Raw genomic sequence first — 18,034 nt, forward strand, 5'->3', positions numbered from 1 at the left:
CGCCTTGTTATTTGCTAATTTATTTGTGGTAACGTTACTTTATGGGTTATGTGTGTGAGTTATATGACTGTGTTGTGCACCTTGTTCAGGAAGAATGTTGTTTAGTGTGGCGGTATACATGCAAACAGTTGAATGACAATAAACTGAGCATGAAATGTTATATTTTACCAAGAGCACCACTAGCCTTGGTTTGTGGGAGTGAAATAAAGAATTCAACTGAGAGTTGGAAGGTTCAGCTCACCTTTTGTGATCTGAACAGTTACATAATTCCCCAATCTGCAATTATTTCTCCGATCTTGAGGGTTGAGGAAAAATATATAATGGATCAAATGGTGTGGTGCTGGCATCATCAGGTGAGATGCAGTAGAGATGGAGGAAGTGGGAGGATGGAATAGAATCCTTGAAAGAAGCAGAGTGGAAAGAAGTATAGTCCAGGGAGATGTGGAGGTCCATTCTTGCCACATCCAGCTTTGGGACACTGTATTAAGAAATTGAAGCCTTCAGTGAAATGAACCGACAACACAGACTTTACAATGGTTGGGAACCCAAGTGGAGTTTATTCACACCGCTTCTCGGTGAAGAAAGTTATAAATTTTTCATTCATACCTTTACCACTGTGTTTCTGGACTCACAGTAGGGCTGTCTCTCCCAGCCCTGGTGCAGCTTTGGTCTGATACGTCAGCAATCTCACAAATGCTGATTGACCCGTCTAGTTTCCTCCAGCAGGTTGCTTCTGGCTTCAGCTTCCAGTATCTGCAGTTTCTTTTGGCTCCACGAGTAACAGTTTAATATCCATCACCGATCATAAGTGAATAGAGCAGTGTTGATCTGATCTGTCGGTTACAAAATTGTTTACTTCTGTATATGTATGATGCCTCCATTGTTTAGTGTTGATTGGTTGCTTCAGCAGATTAGCATTTACTTACTGTCCTTGCGCTAATGGCATTTTGACCAACTGCCATCTCTATTGCACATTGCTATGGAAGGATGCTTCACTACTGTTTACGTAACAATTTTTTTAAGCAGTCAGGGTTGTTAGCCCTGAGCTGAAGCCCCCAAACCCGGTGGAGCCTGACCTCTACCCATTGACCTGTTTGGCATGGGTGGCCCTACCAAAGCCAAAGCACAAGGTCCTGATCTAGCCAAGATAGTTCTCCTGGTCAGTGAGGCACACAAGCCTCTAAACCCTATGACAAGGTTGCTGGTCTTCTTGAAGGAGGTTAGAAACTTTTTTTTTTTAGGTATCTCTAGTGTGGCTCCTGCCCCCATCTTCTGCTGGCTTCCTTCAACCAGGTTTGATCCCCTGGCATGATGGAATGGTGCACAGGAGACTGGATGTGTGCTGAAATTGCTATTTTTTTAAACTGATAATGCATAGTAATTCATGGATCTCCCAAACAAAGCTGCTAGAACTTTTGAGTCAGTTTAGTTGCTGCAGTTTAGTGCCAATCAACATAATTAGGTTTTCTGAAAGAAGGGAATAGTTAGTAATAATTGGAAAGATGAATTATTGCGATTAACACAGTATATTCAGTATTGTTTGCCCAGCTGGTCTGAATTGGTCTAAAGCAATATTTTCCAATTTGGTATGTTCAGCAGGATATGGACGGTTCAAGTGGCTTTAATAAGAGGCGGTTTCATCAGAAAGTTCACAGAAAATGCAGAAGTAAATAAATATATACTCAATTGGTCAGCGACTCTTCAGTCGGGCCACTGGCAGTCCTCAGGTGCCCATCCCTACTGACATCAGATATTGATGGGATGGGTGGCAGGAAGGGCTTGATTTTTAATGTACCAAGCAGAAACAAATGGCATCTTCATTCAGAAAGTTTGGAAACCATTGTTGTAAAGGAAATGACACCAGAAAACAAAATCTTTAGAATCTAATTTGGATAATGATGAATTAAAGTAATACAATCAAATTGATGAAATTAGTATTGAAGTTAGGGTTGTACATAACATTTCAGTTCAGGTACAGTACAAAGTGGATGCAGTTTACAATATCCATGCAGTCTAAAATACACTCAAAAATTCCAAGGTTGGGGAGAGCATGTGTTAAAAGGAAAATGAGTTTACTTTTTAACCATTAAGCATATCCATTTTGTATAATAAATATCAAGTACAGAAGAAAGACTGTTCCTGTACAGATGGAAGGCATATTATTATGCACCATTTCTTGCCCTTGCGATCAGATCAATTGCAATAATTGACTCAGGACCAATTTGAGATCTTCTAAATACATATAGATGTCTGTAAACAGTTTAGGTAGCATTAGAGTCTTACTGACAACAAATATTCTTTAGCTCATTTGCTGTTTCAATCAGTTGGTGGTGTTATCTCATATTTGAAGCGTGCATCATGTCTTGCTTTATCTTGTGGGAAGTTGTGTGCTGTGGACTCAGAATCAGGTTTAATGTCACCATCTTATCCAATACAAAATGTGGTGTTTTCTGCCAAAGACTTAAAATCACTATAAACTACAAAACAAATAGTGCAAAAAAAGAATAATGAGCTAGCGCGTAATAATATGTGAAGACATAATTTTAGGGATATTGGAGGAAAGTATAAGCGTGCGAAACATGCTACTGGGGTGATGGGAAAGGCAGACACGTTAAGGACATTTAAGAAATTCTTAGACACATGGGTGATAGGAAGATGGAGGGTTATGCAGGGGAAAGGGGTAGATTGATCTTAGAGTTGGTTAAAAGGTTGGCACAGTATCATCAGCTGAAGGGTCTATACTGTGTTATGTTCCATGTTCATGGACCACGCAGAAATCTGATGACGGAGGGGAAGAAGCTGTTGAGTTGAGTGTGGGCTCACTCACACTAATTGAGCTTACAATTGTCCCAGACATGAACATGAAAGTGAGACTTTTCTCAAGCCAGTGGACTGAGCTGTACTGTATCCCAGGAACCAGAGGCGACAAAGCAATGACAGATCCTTCTGGGACCTGGTGCAGCTGAAGCTCTGTATGTGCTCTGTATCCTGATTTTCATTTACACTTGAAGCGCAGCTGAATGATCTTTTGGCAAAATGAGAGGTCAATAAATAATGCTTCAACATCCTCGCATTCGAGAAAACGTTAGTACATCTTTGGGCAAGTCCCATACTGATGATTTTGTTTTAGTCTGTTTGAGTGACTGGTAATAAACTTAGACAGCATTTGTCTTACATAATTCAGTATTTTGCGGGTAATGATTTTGTCATTCTCTCGACTGCACTGTCCTTCAGTAACAGATGGTCTTGCTTCAGTGCATTGGGTCTTCAGCTGCGCACCGTCACAGCAGACGTCAAAGCTGCAGGTTGCACACAATGCAGATCCATGCAGTGACTGGGTAATAATACTGCAGCCAAATTGCCTTACGGAACTCAGAGATTCCAGGCCCACAACAGATCCATCTTATCATTGCTGTAAATATCCAGATAGGCTTTATGATGATTAGATTGACAGAATGGGGATTTCAGCACCTTACATCCTGCTTAAGACTCAGCCACATGGACCAGTACCTGATCTGTTCATGTTTCAGGGTGGGCTGGACAAATGCATGTGTCAAACTGAAGAAGGCGGCAAGAACGTAAAAGGTAGAAAATACAGTAGGCCATTTAGCTCTTCATGCCTGCTTTCAATAAAATCAGCACTGGTCTTTGACCTTGTCTCCATTTTTCTGTACTAATCCCATATACCTCAATATCATTAACGTCAATTAATCTCTGTATATTCAATTTACACAGCAAAGAGCTTCAAAGCTTTGGTAGTAAATTCCAAAAGTTCTTTAAGTGAGAATATTTCTGGTTCTAGATATTCTGGCCATATTGTTCCTTCATCTGCCCTGTCAAGCCCTTAATGATATTGAGTTTCTCAAAATTAGAGCTTGTTTAATTATGTGTGAGACGATACCTCATATTTTTGGATCTCCAACCATTTCTTCTTGCATCATTTAATTTTAGTCTGTCTTGGCTGTTGATAAGCACCTTGCTTCCACTACGTTGAGTGGTTTTGAAGTCTGCAAACTTGGATGCAGTTCTCTAGTATAGCCTTTCTATGTGCTTAAGCTGTGATCATTGGACTGAGGCGGGAACACCCACCCAGTGATTTTCATAAATGGAAGGCTGAAGGAACATGCTTTCTCCTAACCAAGTTAAACTTCAAGAAGGATGGTTTGTTTAATAAAAGCAATAGCAAGCTCTAATGTGATAAGTATCACTTATTATCTTTGGCTATGTGTTTCAAAATGTCATTAAATAGATATAACATTTTAATTTTTATGAGTAACGATCCAATTGGATGTATTTCAATTTTGCATAATATAATTACAGGAAAACAATAAAATAAAGTAGAATTAATATACAAGGTACAACACACACAAAATGCTGGGGGAATCCAGCAGGCCAGGCAGCATCTATAAGGAGAAGCACTGTCGATGTTTCGGGCCGAGACCCTTCAGTCAGGACTCACTTCGTCTTGACGAAGGGTCTCGGCCCAAAACGTCGACAGTCCTTCTCCTTATAGACACTGCCTGGCCTGCTGTGTTCCACCAGCATTGTGTGTGTTGTTTGAATTTCCAGCCTCTGCAGATTTCCTAGTGTTTGCTTAATACACAGGGTTCTTGGCTTGCTGGGACATCCATTATAATTGGATGTTCTATACCAAGTAAAATGGAAATTGCCTCCACCATTGTAGTAAAATAATCTGTTCTTTAAAAGGTGACTACTGATCAAATACTGCTTTAAATTGACCAGAAAGTTAATACAAAGCAGACAAAATCTGTGAAAACTACAAAATTTGGTGTATAAATATACTTGGCCCCAACCCAACTAAGCTACTGCTGTTGATGCTAAGTGACCAGTATTACTTATTATGCCTACCAATTTCATAACTCTAGGCAGATTATTTAAAGCCCATTTAACATAGTAGATATACACGTTCATGAATTTCAAACATGAGGTGAAAGATACTTTACAATGGAGGATTGCTACTTTTATGTTACTTTCTTCAAGGATCGAAATTAGGTTTTGAAATTGTCAGAGCTGCATTCTGAAAAATAAAACAATTTTCAGTTCTCTGCCTGCTTCTACAGCCAGAACCGGTATGATAGAATGATGTCTGACAAAATGGTTGCCCCTTGACAACATTATTCCTGACTCAAATTAATTCTCAGTGAATAATTGGATTTTTTTTCAATGGCAGCCCACACTTATGAATTCACATTTATAATGAAATACTATCAGTAATGTTCTGGATGATGCAGCATTCCTCCTCAATGATTTATTGGATGACTCGCCTTTAAATTTCATCAAGACAGGCTCCATTGTGATCATTGATGATGCTGTAAAAATGGGCAGATGGAGATAAATAGCTTTATAATTACAAACTCCTTCAGCTGCCAGATGGATCTGCTCCCTGTCTCAGTTATATCCACACCAGCACCAGTGGTCATGGAAGCTGTTGCTCAGGAACCTCCCACATTTCTTAACCTTGCTCATTTCTTGCAGCTCTCTTTGCTTCAGCTTCTGCACTCTCCTTCTGTGGTTCCACATTTGCTTTCAGATCCTCTGACTTTTCCTTGCTGTAATCATGGTGTTCTCCGTTGACCCAGCCCTGTCAATGTCTATTTCACCTTTCCTCAATCACTAGTGTCCATCCGCTGCAAGTTGGTGTCAGGCGTTCTTTTGGACTGTTTCAGCCCACCATCCAAATGTGGGATCTGCTTTCTATGTTTTTCAGAAACCTCTTCTTACTACCAAAGTTCCCATCCTTTGCTGCAGTAGGATGGAATGCACTGATGCTGCTTCAAATGTCCTCCCTCTACAGGGCTGCTACTGTTAGAAATGCACTGCATGTGCTTTCCTATTCAGCTGGTAGATCCCAGCTGCATTCTCTGTGTTTGGAAATGTTCCTGGGCGAACCCGGTTCCTGCTGCACTCCCAATGTATCCAACAGTTCTCCGCACAGTACCTTGCTGATCTCTCCAGCCATTTCATGAAACCACTTCAATCCTTCATTAAACTAATTGTGATTATACATTGGGGGATGATCATGGAAATTGCCCCTTCATTTTATACTGAAAAGCACTGGGATACACATACAAAGCAATTCCATCTTAACTACTTCACTTTCATCAGTTTTAGGTTGAATTGTTAAATATTGGAATGAATTCTCCATTGAAGAATTGTCATGCATCATACATCATCAATAAATGCTGTGAGCCAAAAGCACAGGTAATGTCTTGTTAATAATGTGTTCCAAAATATATTGTCTCCTCAAAGCAAATTGCCCAAGGGAGAGCCTCTGGCATCTCCTCAGTCACAAAGTTATTAAAGAACAATTAATGCAATTTAAAATCTCTGCTGTGTACACTTCCAACTACTAATTTTCCAAATGGGTGTAGTTAAATTCAAAAAGCTCAGCAAGTTCTTGTTTTTCAATCCATATTTGAGGTACATGGATTCAGTTGAAGGGATTAAAGAATATAGACAAAGAGGCCTATGTCACCAAAATATGTCACCTATGTCACGCTGGAGCCCACCGTGTCTGTTGTGAAAGAGTCAGTAATGATAGGAAAATTGGTAGGCTTGCTCAGGGATCCTGTGGAATGAGGGTTACCATACAAAGATCAGTTCAAGCGTCTAGCACAAAAACTGTGCTCGAAATTATTAGATCTACGTTATAAATGAAGGAGGTTACTTCTCCGTAAAACGTCAGGACAACTGGGGCAATTTCCACCAATAGGAATAAACCTTTAACACACTTGGCTGGAACCATTAGAACCAAGAGTGTAAGGGCAGGAATAGGCCATTCACATGCTTCCATCAAACAATGAGAATGGCTGGTCTGATTTTTATCCTCCCTCCCACAAGCTATCCATAAAATCTGATTGGATATCAGGCTTTGTAAGCTGTTCTTAACTGACATCAAAATCCTTTGCAGAATGTATGGATTTGGCATGTTGAGATATGAGGAATTCAAACTAAATGTGGGTACTTAGTTCAAGGACTCTGTAAATGTAGCAACCCTAAAAGCAGTTATGCACATGATAAAATCCTTAAAGGCGGAGTAATATCCTTGATGTTTTACTCATACAGGCAATCCCTGGGTTATGAATGAGATCCATTCCTAAGTCTGTCTCTAAGTTGAATTTGTAGGTTAAGTCAGAACAGGTACATAACGGTTCTTATTTAGCGTCAGTTAGTCAAATGTCTGTCTTAGTATATATTTTACCTTTCTATGCATATAAAACAGTTAAGAAACACTTCCAAATACACTAAAATATCTTAAACACAATAATACAGTACATAATACAGTTCAAATAAGAGGACATGATTATTCAAACGAGAGGACATGATTATTCAAACGAGAGGACATGATTTGAGAGTTAGGGGGCAGAAGTTTAAGGGAAACACGAGGGGGTATTTCTTTACTCAGAGAGTGATAGCTGTGTGGAATGAGCTTCCTGTAGAAGTAGTAGAGGCCAGTTCAGTTGTGTCATTTAAGGTAAAATTGGATAGGTATATGGACAGGAAAGGAGTGGAGGGTTATGGGCTGAGTGCGGGTAGGTGGGACTAGGTGAGATTAAGAGTTCAGCACGGACTAGGAGGGCCGAGATGACCTGTTTCCGTGCTGTGATTGTTATATGGTTATAATAATAATGGCCAGCTGGTAGCGTAGTGGCATCAGCGCCGGACTTCAGAGCGAAGGCTCCCAAGTTCGAATCCAGATGGCTCCCTTGCACGCTTTCCATCTGTGCTAGGTTGAGCATCGAGCTAGCAACTCAACCTTGTTTAGACAAGAAAGCCTGCTAAAAAAAAATGCCATCATGACGATGTCCCGATGACTCCACTCAGAGTCAAGGGCTTTCTTCTTCTTTACGTAATAATAATACAGTAATAATAAAAGTAACCACGTACAGTACTGTACTGAAGAGAGAGAGAAGGAGAACAAACAGCGTCCTCCTTCCTCAAGCCGACGATCAGCTGAAGCCTTGCAATGTTTCCAAAGTAAGCCAGTCTCATCTACATATTTGGTCTGGCACATAACCTCTCTCCTCAATAATTTTTTTAAACATTTTAGGAAACTCACTCGCAGCACATACATCGGCACTCGCTGTTTCCCTTGCGCTTTAATATTATGTAAATTTGCCCTCACTTTGAAACGATTGAACCAGCCCCTATTCGCAATAAGTTCTTCATCACAATCACCTTCACTTACTGTACGTGCAGCTTTTAAATCATTGAAAAGGCTTCCAGCCTTTTCTTGCACTGAAGTAAAGCTAATAGGCACTTTGATCGTCAAATCAAATTATCAATAGCCTTTCCATTTCAATAATTAAACCACTGCGTTGCTTAGTAATAATTGTAGCTTTCATCAGGGCAGGGCCTGTCACATGCTCTATTATTCTCACTTCATCCTTTAAAATTGTTCCAATCGTTGACCGACTGTAGCCTAACGCTTTTCCAGTGACTGATGACGTTTCACCTCTTTCCGATTGCCTTATTATTTCCACTTTATTTTCAATTGTGATCGTTTTCCTTTTCTTTGATGCATCACCAGCACTTGCAATGGATTTACGGACGTTCGTATCCAGGGGACTACCTGTATTACACAAGTGCGACACTTTATTCTTTGAATCATAGGTGATTGAGAAGAGATTTGATAGAGGTATACAAAATTATGAGGAGTGTCGATAGTGGAAAAAGCCTGCTCGCATTTACCCTGAGTTTGGGTAGGACTACAACTAGAGGTCATGGGTTAAGGATGAAAGGTAAAAAGTTTAAAGGGAACACGAAGGGAAACTTCTTCATTCAGAGGGTCATGAGAGTGTGAAAACCAAGCTGCCAACACAAGTGGTGCATGCGAGCTTGTTTAAAAGATGTTTGGATAAGTAAAAGGATAGTAGGAGTATGGAGGGCTATTGTCCTGATGCAGGACAATGGGAATAAGTGGTTTAGATGGTTTAGCACTGACTAGATTGTCTGAAGAGCCTGTTTCTGTGCTGTAGTTTTCTTTGACTCTGTAAGCATCTACAGTCCTCTTGTGTGTACAGTGTTGTATCCACAACTGATTGGTATATAGAATTCCAAAGTTTTTAAATCATCTGAGAAGAGATCCCTTCTTATTTAAGTCATAAGTGGTCAACTGAGATATGCCACATTGTTAGACTTCCCCAACGAGTGAAACATCCTCATCACATCTATCCCAGCACTTCCCCTGCAAAAACATGACTTTCATGACAGTACTGCTCACTCCAGTAAACTCCAGAGAGTACATGCCCATTCTGCATAATATTTCCTCATATGATCCTCATGAAGGAAATTAACCTCCACTTCCAAGAAAGTACACCAAACAGGAGAACAAAACACTACATGGTAGTTCACTTATGGACTCGCTCAAAACCAGGGAAAAAATAATTTGAGTTTGGAGCAAGATATGGAATATAGAATGATGCAAGCAAAACAGCAGAAAAAAAAACTAAGTGACAATAATAGTAGATGTTCAATAAGGAAACAAGGAAAAATATCCACTAATTCATTAAAACACAAGGCAAGGTAGAAAAAATGTGCGATGGTTGGAGAGATCTAAAGTTATTGGAGATAATGCTATACTGGCACTTTGGGTAAATGTTTAGTGAAGGATGGAACCTGGTGTAAGGCTTTTTACTATTGAAGACATGCAGAAAGATGTTGTTGGCATTGTCTATATAAATGCATTATGTCCAATGGGAAAGGAATGGTACAGAAGTAAGGGAGGAGACAGAAATGAATTGAATAGCATTAAGCAATGATTAAGCAAGTTATTAAATACTAGCTACAAGACGAGATGAACAGGTAGACAGAAGCTTTTATGTCGTATTTTCTTCGAACAGACAAGGAAGCCATTAAGCCCATTGAGTGATAGAGTAATCCTACTTCATAATTCCCCCCCACCTGTTTTCTTCTAACCAATTCTTCCTATAGCTATTTTCCTGTCAGTCACCTTTGGATAACGTACAGTAGAGGAACTAATGTACCAACCAGCACTTCTTTGGGGTGTGGATAGGAAATTGAGTACACAAGAGAAAGGCATACACTCACCGTGAGAGCTAGCAAGCTCATTGCAGGTAACATTAGAAGTCAGGATGAGAGTGGGAAGCAACAGCAATACCTGCTGCACCACTCTGCTGGCAACAGGTGCCCCGGTGCCACGTACAGGCAGCTAGCAGCTCAAATAGGGAGGGAGGTTGTGGAAGTATAATGCGCATTTGTTGAAGGCATGAGAATATGATATTCAACTGTGGACCCAGATGGTTTAATTTTAACTGGGCCAGTCAAAATGTAGGTCAGGTAAGTTTGGTCTTGCTAAGACTATCGCTTCACCAATAGACAAATTTACCAGAATGTGGTAGACCTGAAAGTAATATGAAATTATTCCATTTTAATTAGTTTGATATAAATTATGACATGACCTGAGTTGGCCCCATCAAGATTGAACTAACGTGTCCCTTTCAAAATAGTGAATTCCCCATCCAGGTAACCAAAGAGTCCTATTTTAAGTCGACCAATTTAATTATGAAATTAGTTCTCACAGGCTCCATCTGAATTTCTTCCGTTCAAGTGGAATCCTAATTTGCATAGGCTGAAACAAGTGCAAAACTGAAAGTGGCCTCCGTGGTCAGAGAATGGGAATAAATTTGGAATGATCATTCGTCCTAGAGAGCAGAGTGGGCGTATAAAATATGTAAATTCAACGCTGGGCTGCTTCAGAAAGCACTGAGTTCTTTTTCTTCTGGTGAGGTTCTTTGATCCAGCATCTTGCTTCCTGCTTGCCTCAAGTTTTCGTTTCATGGGAGAGTTGAGCCTTTTTTCTTCAGGACCAGATTCCTTTTGCTCGACTGCATCAATTCCTTCTCCTACTGCTCTCCCTGGCTGCCACTGGTTCTTCCCTCATGCAGATGTCTACTACCTCTGATCAGCAGCAGAACTATTCTCTTTCTCCTGCTCATTCAGTTTGATTATTTCTGTTGTGTTTACTTTTGGTTCATTCATACTTGGCTTCCAGTGCTTTTGAACTTGCCTTGTGTTTTAATTATTCTTTCTTGTGCTTTGTTTGGCACAGAGGAAGACTATTCAGCCCAATGGCTACGGGCTGACACCCAAGGGAGGGATCTCATTGGACCCGTTTCACCTACCCTTTATACAGTATATTTCTGCTACCGTCATATCACAGGCCTATCTGTTCCCTGTTGAATCTTTTTGCCAATCAACATACCAGCAATTCTTTTGGATGGAATATGAAATATGGTCATGAATAGAAAATATATAAAAAGGTATCTAGTGCTTTCCCATCATACATGGCAACTAAACTCTTCCTGGGCTTCCAGCCAAGTACAGGTATCGATTATAAGCAACGTTTTGATGACAAACTCTGCCATCATCATTCCTGAATAAAGATGGCAGAGTTAGTCCTCGAGATGGTGATTATAATCGACAGGTGTACCCAGCTGGAAGCCCAGGAAAGAGTTTATTTGTAGAACATGTATACCCTGCATAGACGGTACTGGGAACATGAGTTATGAAGCAGTAACACTAACTACTCTTATTCCAGTATTGATGATTTCTCCACAGGGCTCTGCTTGTGGAGAAATTGTTCTCCTTATCATAATTTTATTCAGTACTTTATAATTCTTTATGCTTCTCTCAGCACTCCTATGATTCTTAGCCTGTAGTGAGGTAATACAGAGTGACAAGGGAGCTCACGGAAAGTTCTGGAAGGTGTGCCTTGATTATTGAAGGTTCTTAGTTTTCACTTAACTGTATGCTTACTGGGTGATGTAACATGATTGAATTTGTCATGCACTGATGTCATATCTGCAGATAGCACACTACTTTCCCTTTTGAAAGGCAAGAAAGAATGAAACCAGCTGTGGTAAACTATGTGTATACCTGTCTGGACATGCCCCTCTGCTGTCTGCTCCTGTGGCTTTTCCCACAGACCCCTGTATAAAGGCAATTGGAGGCACTGCTCCTCCCTCAGTCGTGGTCGTGCTCCCTTTTCGCTGTTAATAAAAGCCCATCGTTCACTTCCAGTCTCCAAGAGTTATTGATGGTGCATCACTAGCCCAACAACATTTACCTGTTACAAATTGAACAAATTTGTTGGGATTTAAATACTTTGATTTTCTTGACTGTTCTGGTATTGATCCCCGATGCTCATCAGGTATTGTTGTCATGGCATCCAGACATGGTTTTATTGATGGCTTCACTTCTTGACCCTTCTTCATCAGTTCTGGAGCTCATTTCAGGAGTGTATCCAGTTGGTCATTCAAGTATAACTGCACAATTTTGGTTCCCTTATTTAAAAAGGATATACTGGCATTTGAGGGAGCCTAAAAATGGTTGATTCGTAGGATGAGAGGGTTGTCCTATGACAAGCAGCTACAAAGTTGTTTCTATAGTCTTGGGAGTTCAGAAGGATGATGTGTAGTGATATTGAAACACTTAAGATTGTGACTAGACATTATGGGGTAGAGGTGTCGAAAAGTTTCCTTAAGTGAGAGAATCTCAAACAAGGGGACATAGTTACAAGATAATGGAGAGGTCTTTTAAAACTAGTTGCTTAGCCAATACCTCTTACAAAGTGGTAAATTTCAGAAATTTTCTGTCCTGGAGGGCTGTTGGTATTAGATCTTGAGGTAGTTAAAAGAGGAAGTAGATGGACTTTTGAAAGACAGAGAACTGGCAAAATATCAGTAATGATTGCATTGAATGATGAGCCAGGGTTGAGGAGTTGAGTGGCCTACCCTTATTTTATGATCAGTCTTCGATATTTTGCAAACCTTTGGTGCTTCAGGGGTAGTTATATAAGCAACCAATATGAATACCATCTCTGCTGTCTAATTGAGGTTATACCCTTCACAAATGTCATTAAGTTCTGGCTATGCCGATATCTGAGAAGCCTCACTGATCTATCAGGTTAAGTGTAATTTCTCTGATTTGGAGAAGGATCGTGGTGCAAAATCAACTGGCTGTTCGTCTCCATAATGTGATTAAACTGCACCAGCGTCATAAGATAAGGCTGTTGCAATGGCTGCATCACAATTAACAAGAACCTCTTCCTATCTCAGAATGCAACTTGTTTCCATGCCTACCTAGATTGTCCTGTCATTCTGCAACTTGTGTAGAAGTCCTAAGGCTTAAAAAATGGCAGGACAGCCAAAATAGTTAAAATTCCAAACTTGTATCAACATGCATTTTATCACCAGCTGTTGAAAGCAATGTTGACATTTCATTAATATAATTTGCTCCAAATAGTAACCTATTCCTTCTTTATAATCAATCCATGACTGAATCGAAGTTGCAGAAAGTTGTAAAATTAGTCAGCTCCATCTTGGGTACTCGCCTCCATAGTATCCAAGACATCTTCAAGGAGCGGTGCCTCAGGAAAGCAGCATCCATCATTAAGGACCCCCACCACCCAGGACATGCAATCCTCTCGTTATTACCATCAGGAAGGAAATACAGAATCATGAAGGCACATGCTACGATACAGGAACAACTTTTTCCCCTCCGCTATCTAATTTCTAACTGGATACTGAACCCATGAACACTACCCCCAATTCTTTTAAATCTATTTCTGGTTTTTGCACTGCCTTATTTTAACTTAACTAATTAATATACATAGTTACTGTAAGTCAGTTTTTCCCCCTATATCTAGCATATGTTCCTTGTACTGCTGCAAAATTAAAAATTTCATGACATATGCTGGTGCTATTAAACCTGATTCTGAATTGAACTCAGGAAAGAATCTGAGGTGCTTTATGTGGTTAAATTGATTTATACTAGATAGAATGATAAGACAGAATAATTTGTGGGTTTCAGCCTCTTTCCCCTCCACTTATTCCATCTGCCCATTAGCCACACACTTAACCCAATGGGTCCCCTCTCTTTACTGTTCCTATCCACCCTACCCATCTCTCCTGTTTGATACTCTACTCCCCCTTCATCTCCCATCATATTCTATCATCTACAGCCCACTGTTGCCTTTGTCTGTCACCTCCCAGCCTTTATCTCTATTTCCAATCTTCCTTTACTGGTGATACACAAGAAAAAAAGATGTTTCATTCAATTAAATAATGGAGAGAATACAAAATCATCTACCGTCTCTAGAGATTGTAGCAAGTTGAAACTCAAAAGCACAGAAACCAAAGATCAGACAAGAGTATTAGCATTGAAGAATCTGCCTGAATGCTGACTTTGGAGTTCCACCCAAGTTGATTTTCTTCTGAATAACTTCATATGTAGTTTAACAGGCTCTGGCTTGTTACTAGGTTTGAGTCAGAAGAGATGAAAAATATTCACTGTTCTCTGGGGAGATGGGCACTGCTCCTTCTGCAATCTAGGTGTGTTTGTTAGAAGAAGTTTCCAAGAAGCTCTCTGGGAAACTTAAGAAATGTGCAATGGTTCAGGGGCAGGTTTGGAATGGATTGCTCAGATTCTAAGGCGACTTCCTTAGAATTTGCAAAAATCAACTTAATCCCCTTGATCACTGTAACGCAACACGTAGTATAAACAAAATGTTATTAGTAAGAAACAGTGCAAATTTTACAGTATTTCTAATTTGCAAGTAAAGATTAAGTAAAATTGAGCAACATATTCTTTATAAGATGAAAACTGTTATTCATATTACAGATTCAAATACAGGGAGTTGTACAAGTAGTATCGTAAATTAACAGGTTTTTCTGGGGTTGGATAGAAACAAGTTCGATGCAGGATACATAACAGATGTTCTGCTTTACTGGAAAGCGCTAGACAGCACATGCTGTGGCAGTGTTAATCAAGTTTAATCCATAACTACACTTCCAACCTTGTTCCTTTCTGTTTGCAGCACTCCACGCTGTCTCGTAAATTTGTGGAAGTGATGTCCGAGTACAATGGTACGCAGACTGACTACAGGGAGCGCTGCAAAGGACGAATCCAACGACAACTAGAAATCAGTAAGTCCATGTTGTGTTCATGTGGTTAAAGTCAGAATCGGAGATCCCACACTACTGTGTATGCGTGTGCTGCTCTCAACCTGAACTTGTTGCTGAAATGGATCTGAGATCAGCAGAGCTTAAACTTGTGATAGAAAAGCATTGAGAGTCACACGCTAAGCTCTTAATGATCCTCAAGATTCAGTAGAAAACTGAGAAAGTAAGGGGACATTGTGACTTAGATCTATCTGTGGTCAGCAACAACCTGATTGAAGTAATATCTTGGTCGTTGGCAAGGAACTATAGCTTAGATTCAGTTAACCTTTGCAATAAGTGAGGAATCTGCTCCTGCCGAGGCGAACTGTTCATTCAAAGGCAGAGTTAGTGAGTTGATAATTTCAGCATGGAGTGGGTGCATGGGTCTGGAAGGACATTGTACATTGTACCATTTCCAGTGTTGTGTTTAGCTGCCAGTGATTAATATGGGTAGATGTTCATTTTTAGTCTTCATGAATGTGACCATGAAGTAGAATATCATTCAATGTTGTTGGATGACAAATCATACACCAGCATAAAATTATAAAGGGAGTATACTTACCAATTTCAGCTTTGTCAAACAGTTATTAAGAGTAAGAAAAGAATGGGCCCATTCTAAATGTGCACATGATCATTGAGCTAATCTCTTCCAAAAGCTGTGTATAACCATTACTCACGGTGCAGAATTCTCATCACTGATCACCAGTAGAGTCTCCGTCCTGGAGTCCTTCATCTCACGAAGCACTCCTTGCAATTATGACTTCCCGTCAGATCGAATCCTATGGGCATCACTCCCGATCTTCTCTTCTCTGCATCTCCTGCCGAAAGATCACGAAGCCCACCACTGTCCATCACGAATCTCTCTCCACCCAGCTCCCTCTAGAACCTTCTCCTGATCCCACTATCCTGCTTGGCTGACACGGCATTCCTAAATTGAACAACATGGCCCCTTATCTTTAGCCAAAACCAAAACGTTCTACCAGCTGGACACACGACTTTTACAGAAGACTACTAAAGTGAAATACCTCACAGCATAGCAGTAGAAATATTAATCAGGGCATTACATTCTCAAATGTTTAACATTGATCGCCAATCCCAAGTCATAGCACCCAGTAGAATAAGGTAGGTCAAATAAACTTTTACTGTACAGTAGGATCATTATTAGAAAAGTTAGTGAATAAAGATAATGCAATTTAAGAACAAAACTCAATGGGCAACACACAGTCAAACCCAAATGGTGCTGAAACATTGCAAATGCAGAGATAAAGCTATTCAGCCAAATACCACCCATCACTCCAATACTTTAAGTCACTCTTTGACCCTTTTGAAAACCCAAACCACTGCCTGTCATTTACTGAGACATCAAATACTGTACACTTTGAGAATCTGCCAGAAACTCCCAGTTTCCTTCTTGGTAGATTATTTTCCATTCCTAAGGCAGGAACTCCCAAATTCTGGTTCACAATGCCAAACAGAGCTCCAAAGTCCATAGGCGGCATTTATTTTGCATATCACAATTACACTGGAAAATGTTTTCCCCCATCCCTTTTGACCCCACAGTAATCCTATGGAGTGCTCACCTAACATCCAGCATGTGCAAGTGATGTTACTTGTCTCAAACTCCTGCTGCCTTGCATTCCACTGAGTATCAAACACATGTGAAAAGCAGTGAGAGAGGTGAAAAGCAGTAGAGTCGGAAGTGGAGGGAGAGAGGGGAAATGAGAGCAAATGAAGAGGAGGGATGGGCACGCGAGATGTAGGGGCAAAGAGTAACGATAGAACCATCCGATCTGTTGGGTCAGAGTGAGAGGATGCAAAGTTGGATGAGGAAGAGAGAGAGGAGGTGGGAGGGAAGAGGAAAAGGTCTGTGTGCCTTGTGTGCTGTGAAGCAAAATGACAGATAAACAGGAGATAATGAGAGGGCATCATGGGGATATCTCCAACTCGTGCTAGATGACTGCAAGCCATTTACAGTACTGTAGTGCATAGGGTCATAGATTCAGAGAGCAATATAGCACAGATACAGGCCCTTTGACCCAACAAATCCATGCTATCCATAGAGACCACCCAAATAGTCCCAATTTCCTGCATTCAGCACACACCCACCTCTCTGTGTGTGTATCCAATTGCTTCTTAGATGACACTTCCTTACTTACTTCAACCACTTCCATTGGCAGCTCATTCCATCTACTCACCACCCTCTATAAGGAAAAGTTGCCTTCTGGATTTCTTAAATCTTTTACCATCTTACCCTAAACCTATGCCCCCTAGTTTCGAACATCCCTACCCTGGGGAAAAGATTGTTACCATTCATCTTACCTATGCCTGTCAAAAATTAAAATACATTGAATGCAAGAACATTTATGAATGCAAGTCATGGAGTCTGCAAAATTCAAATGCTATTCAGTATGCCCTCTGTTACTGGACTCCCACTGTGGTTTGTTACTAATAGAAATAGCTTGGAAAATCTGTAGCTCAAGTGGCTGATGATTGGGTTGAGTTATTCATCGATCTTGGCAATCCATTTGCAAACGTTTCGTCGCCACACAAGAAGACATAATCAGTGCGCTGTTCACTTGTACTGCGCCCTCCAAATTCTTGGCCTTTATATACTTATCAATCAGCTGGTTGGTAGTCATTACAGAAACTGAATTGTGACACAGTGGGGGGTTCTCGTCACTGGTTGTGTGGTGAACTCTATTGTGGTCTGAAATTTTGCCTGTTTTGGCTTATAAATGGGATCGGCGTCTCCACATCTGCTTACAGAATTGTTTGCAGAAATCCACACTTCTAGGAATTCCCTTGTGTGCCGCGTGTTTGCTTGCGCCCTGACTTTCACTGACGCTCAGTCAAATTTGTGCCCCTCTCAAGCTTCACGGGCAGAGACGAGAGAGAGTTACTCATGCTGCTTCACAGCCAGTTGATGTTCATAGATCCTTTGTTACTAATGCACTGGTATCGCTGCAGAGACTCGAGTGAAGTTAAATTGTAACTCCAGTACTAAGGTAGTACTGTACTATCAAAGGCCATCTCCCTGATGGATGTAAAAG

The 18,034-nt window shown here is 40.5% G+C and overlaps 1 protein-coding gene across 1 annotated transcript in view; it reads left to right on the forward strand.

The window, feature by feature from the left end:
- The window catches only part of LOC132395096 (syntaxin-1A-like), a 282,164-nt gene that overhangs the window by 189,285 nt on the left and 74,845 nt on the right, over window positions 1–18,034 (forward strand). The window contains exon 6 of the mRNA XM_059971402.1: window positions 14,861–14,969. Coding sequence (XP_059827385.1) covers window positions 14,861–14,969 — 109 coding nt within the window. The remainder of the gene's footprint in view (window positions 1–14,860; window positions 14,970–18,034) is intronic.

The sequence above is a fragment of the Hypanus sabinus genome, chromosome 6 (genome assembly GCF_030144855.1).
Source record: "Hypanus sabinus isolate sHypSab1 chromosome 6, sHypSab1.hap1, whole genome shotgun sequence".
Taxonomy (NCBI): Eukaryota; Metazoa; Chordata; class Chondrichthyes; order Myliobatiformes; family Dasyatidae; genus Hypanus; species Hypanus sabinus.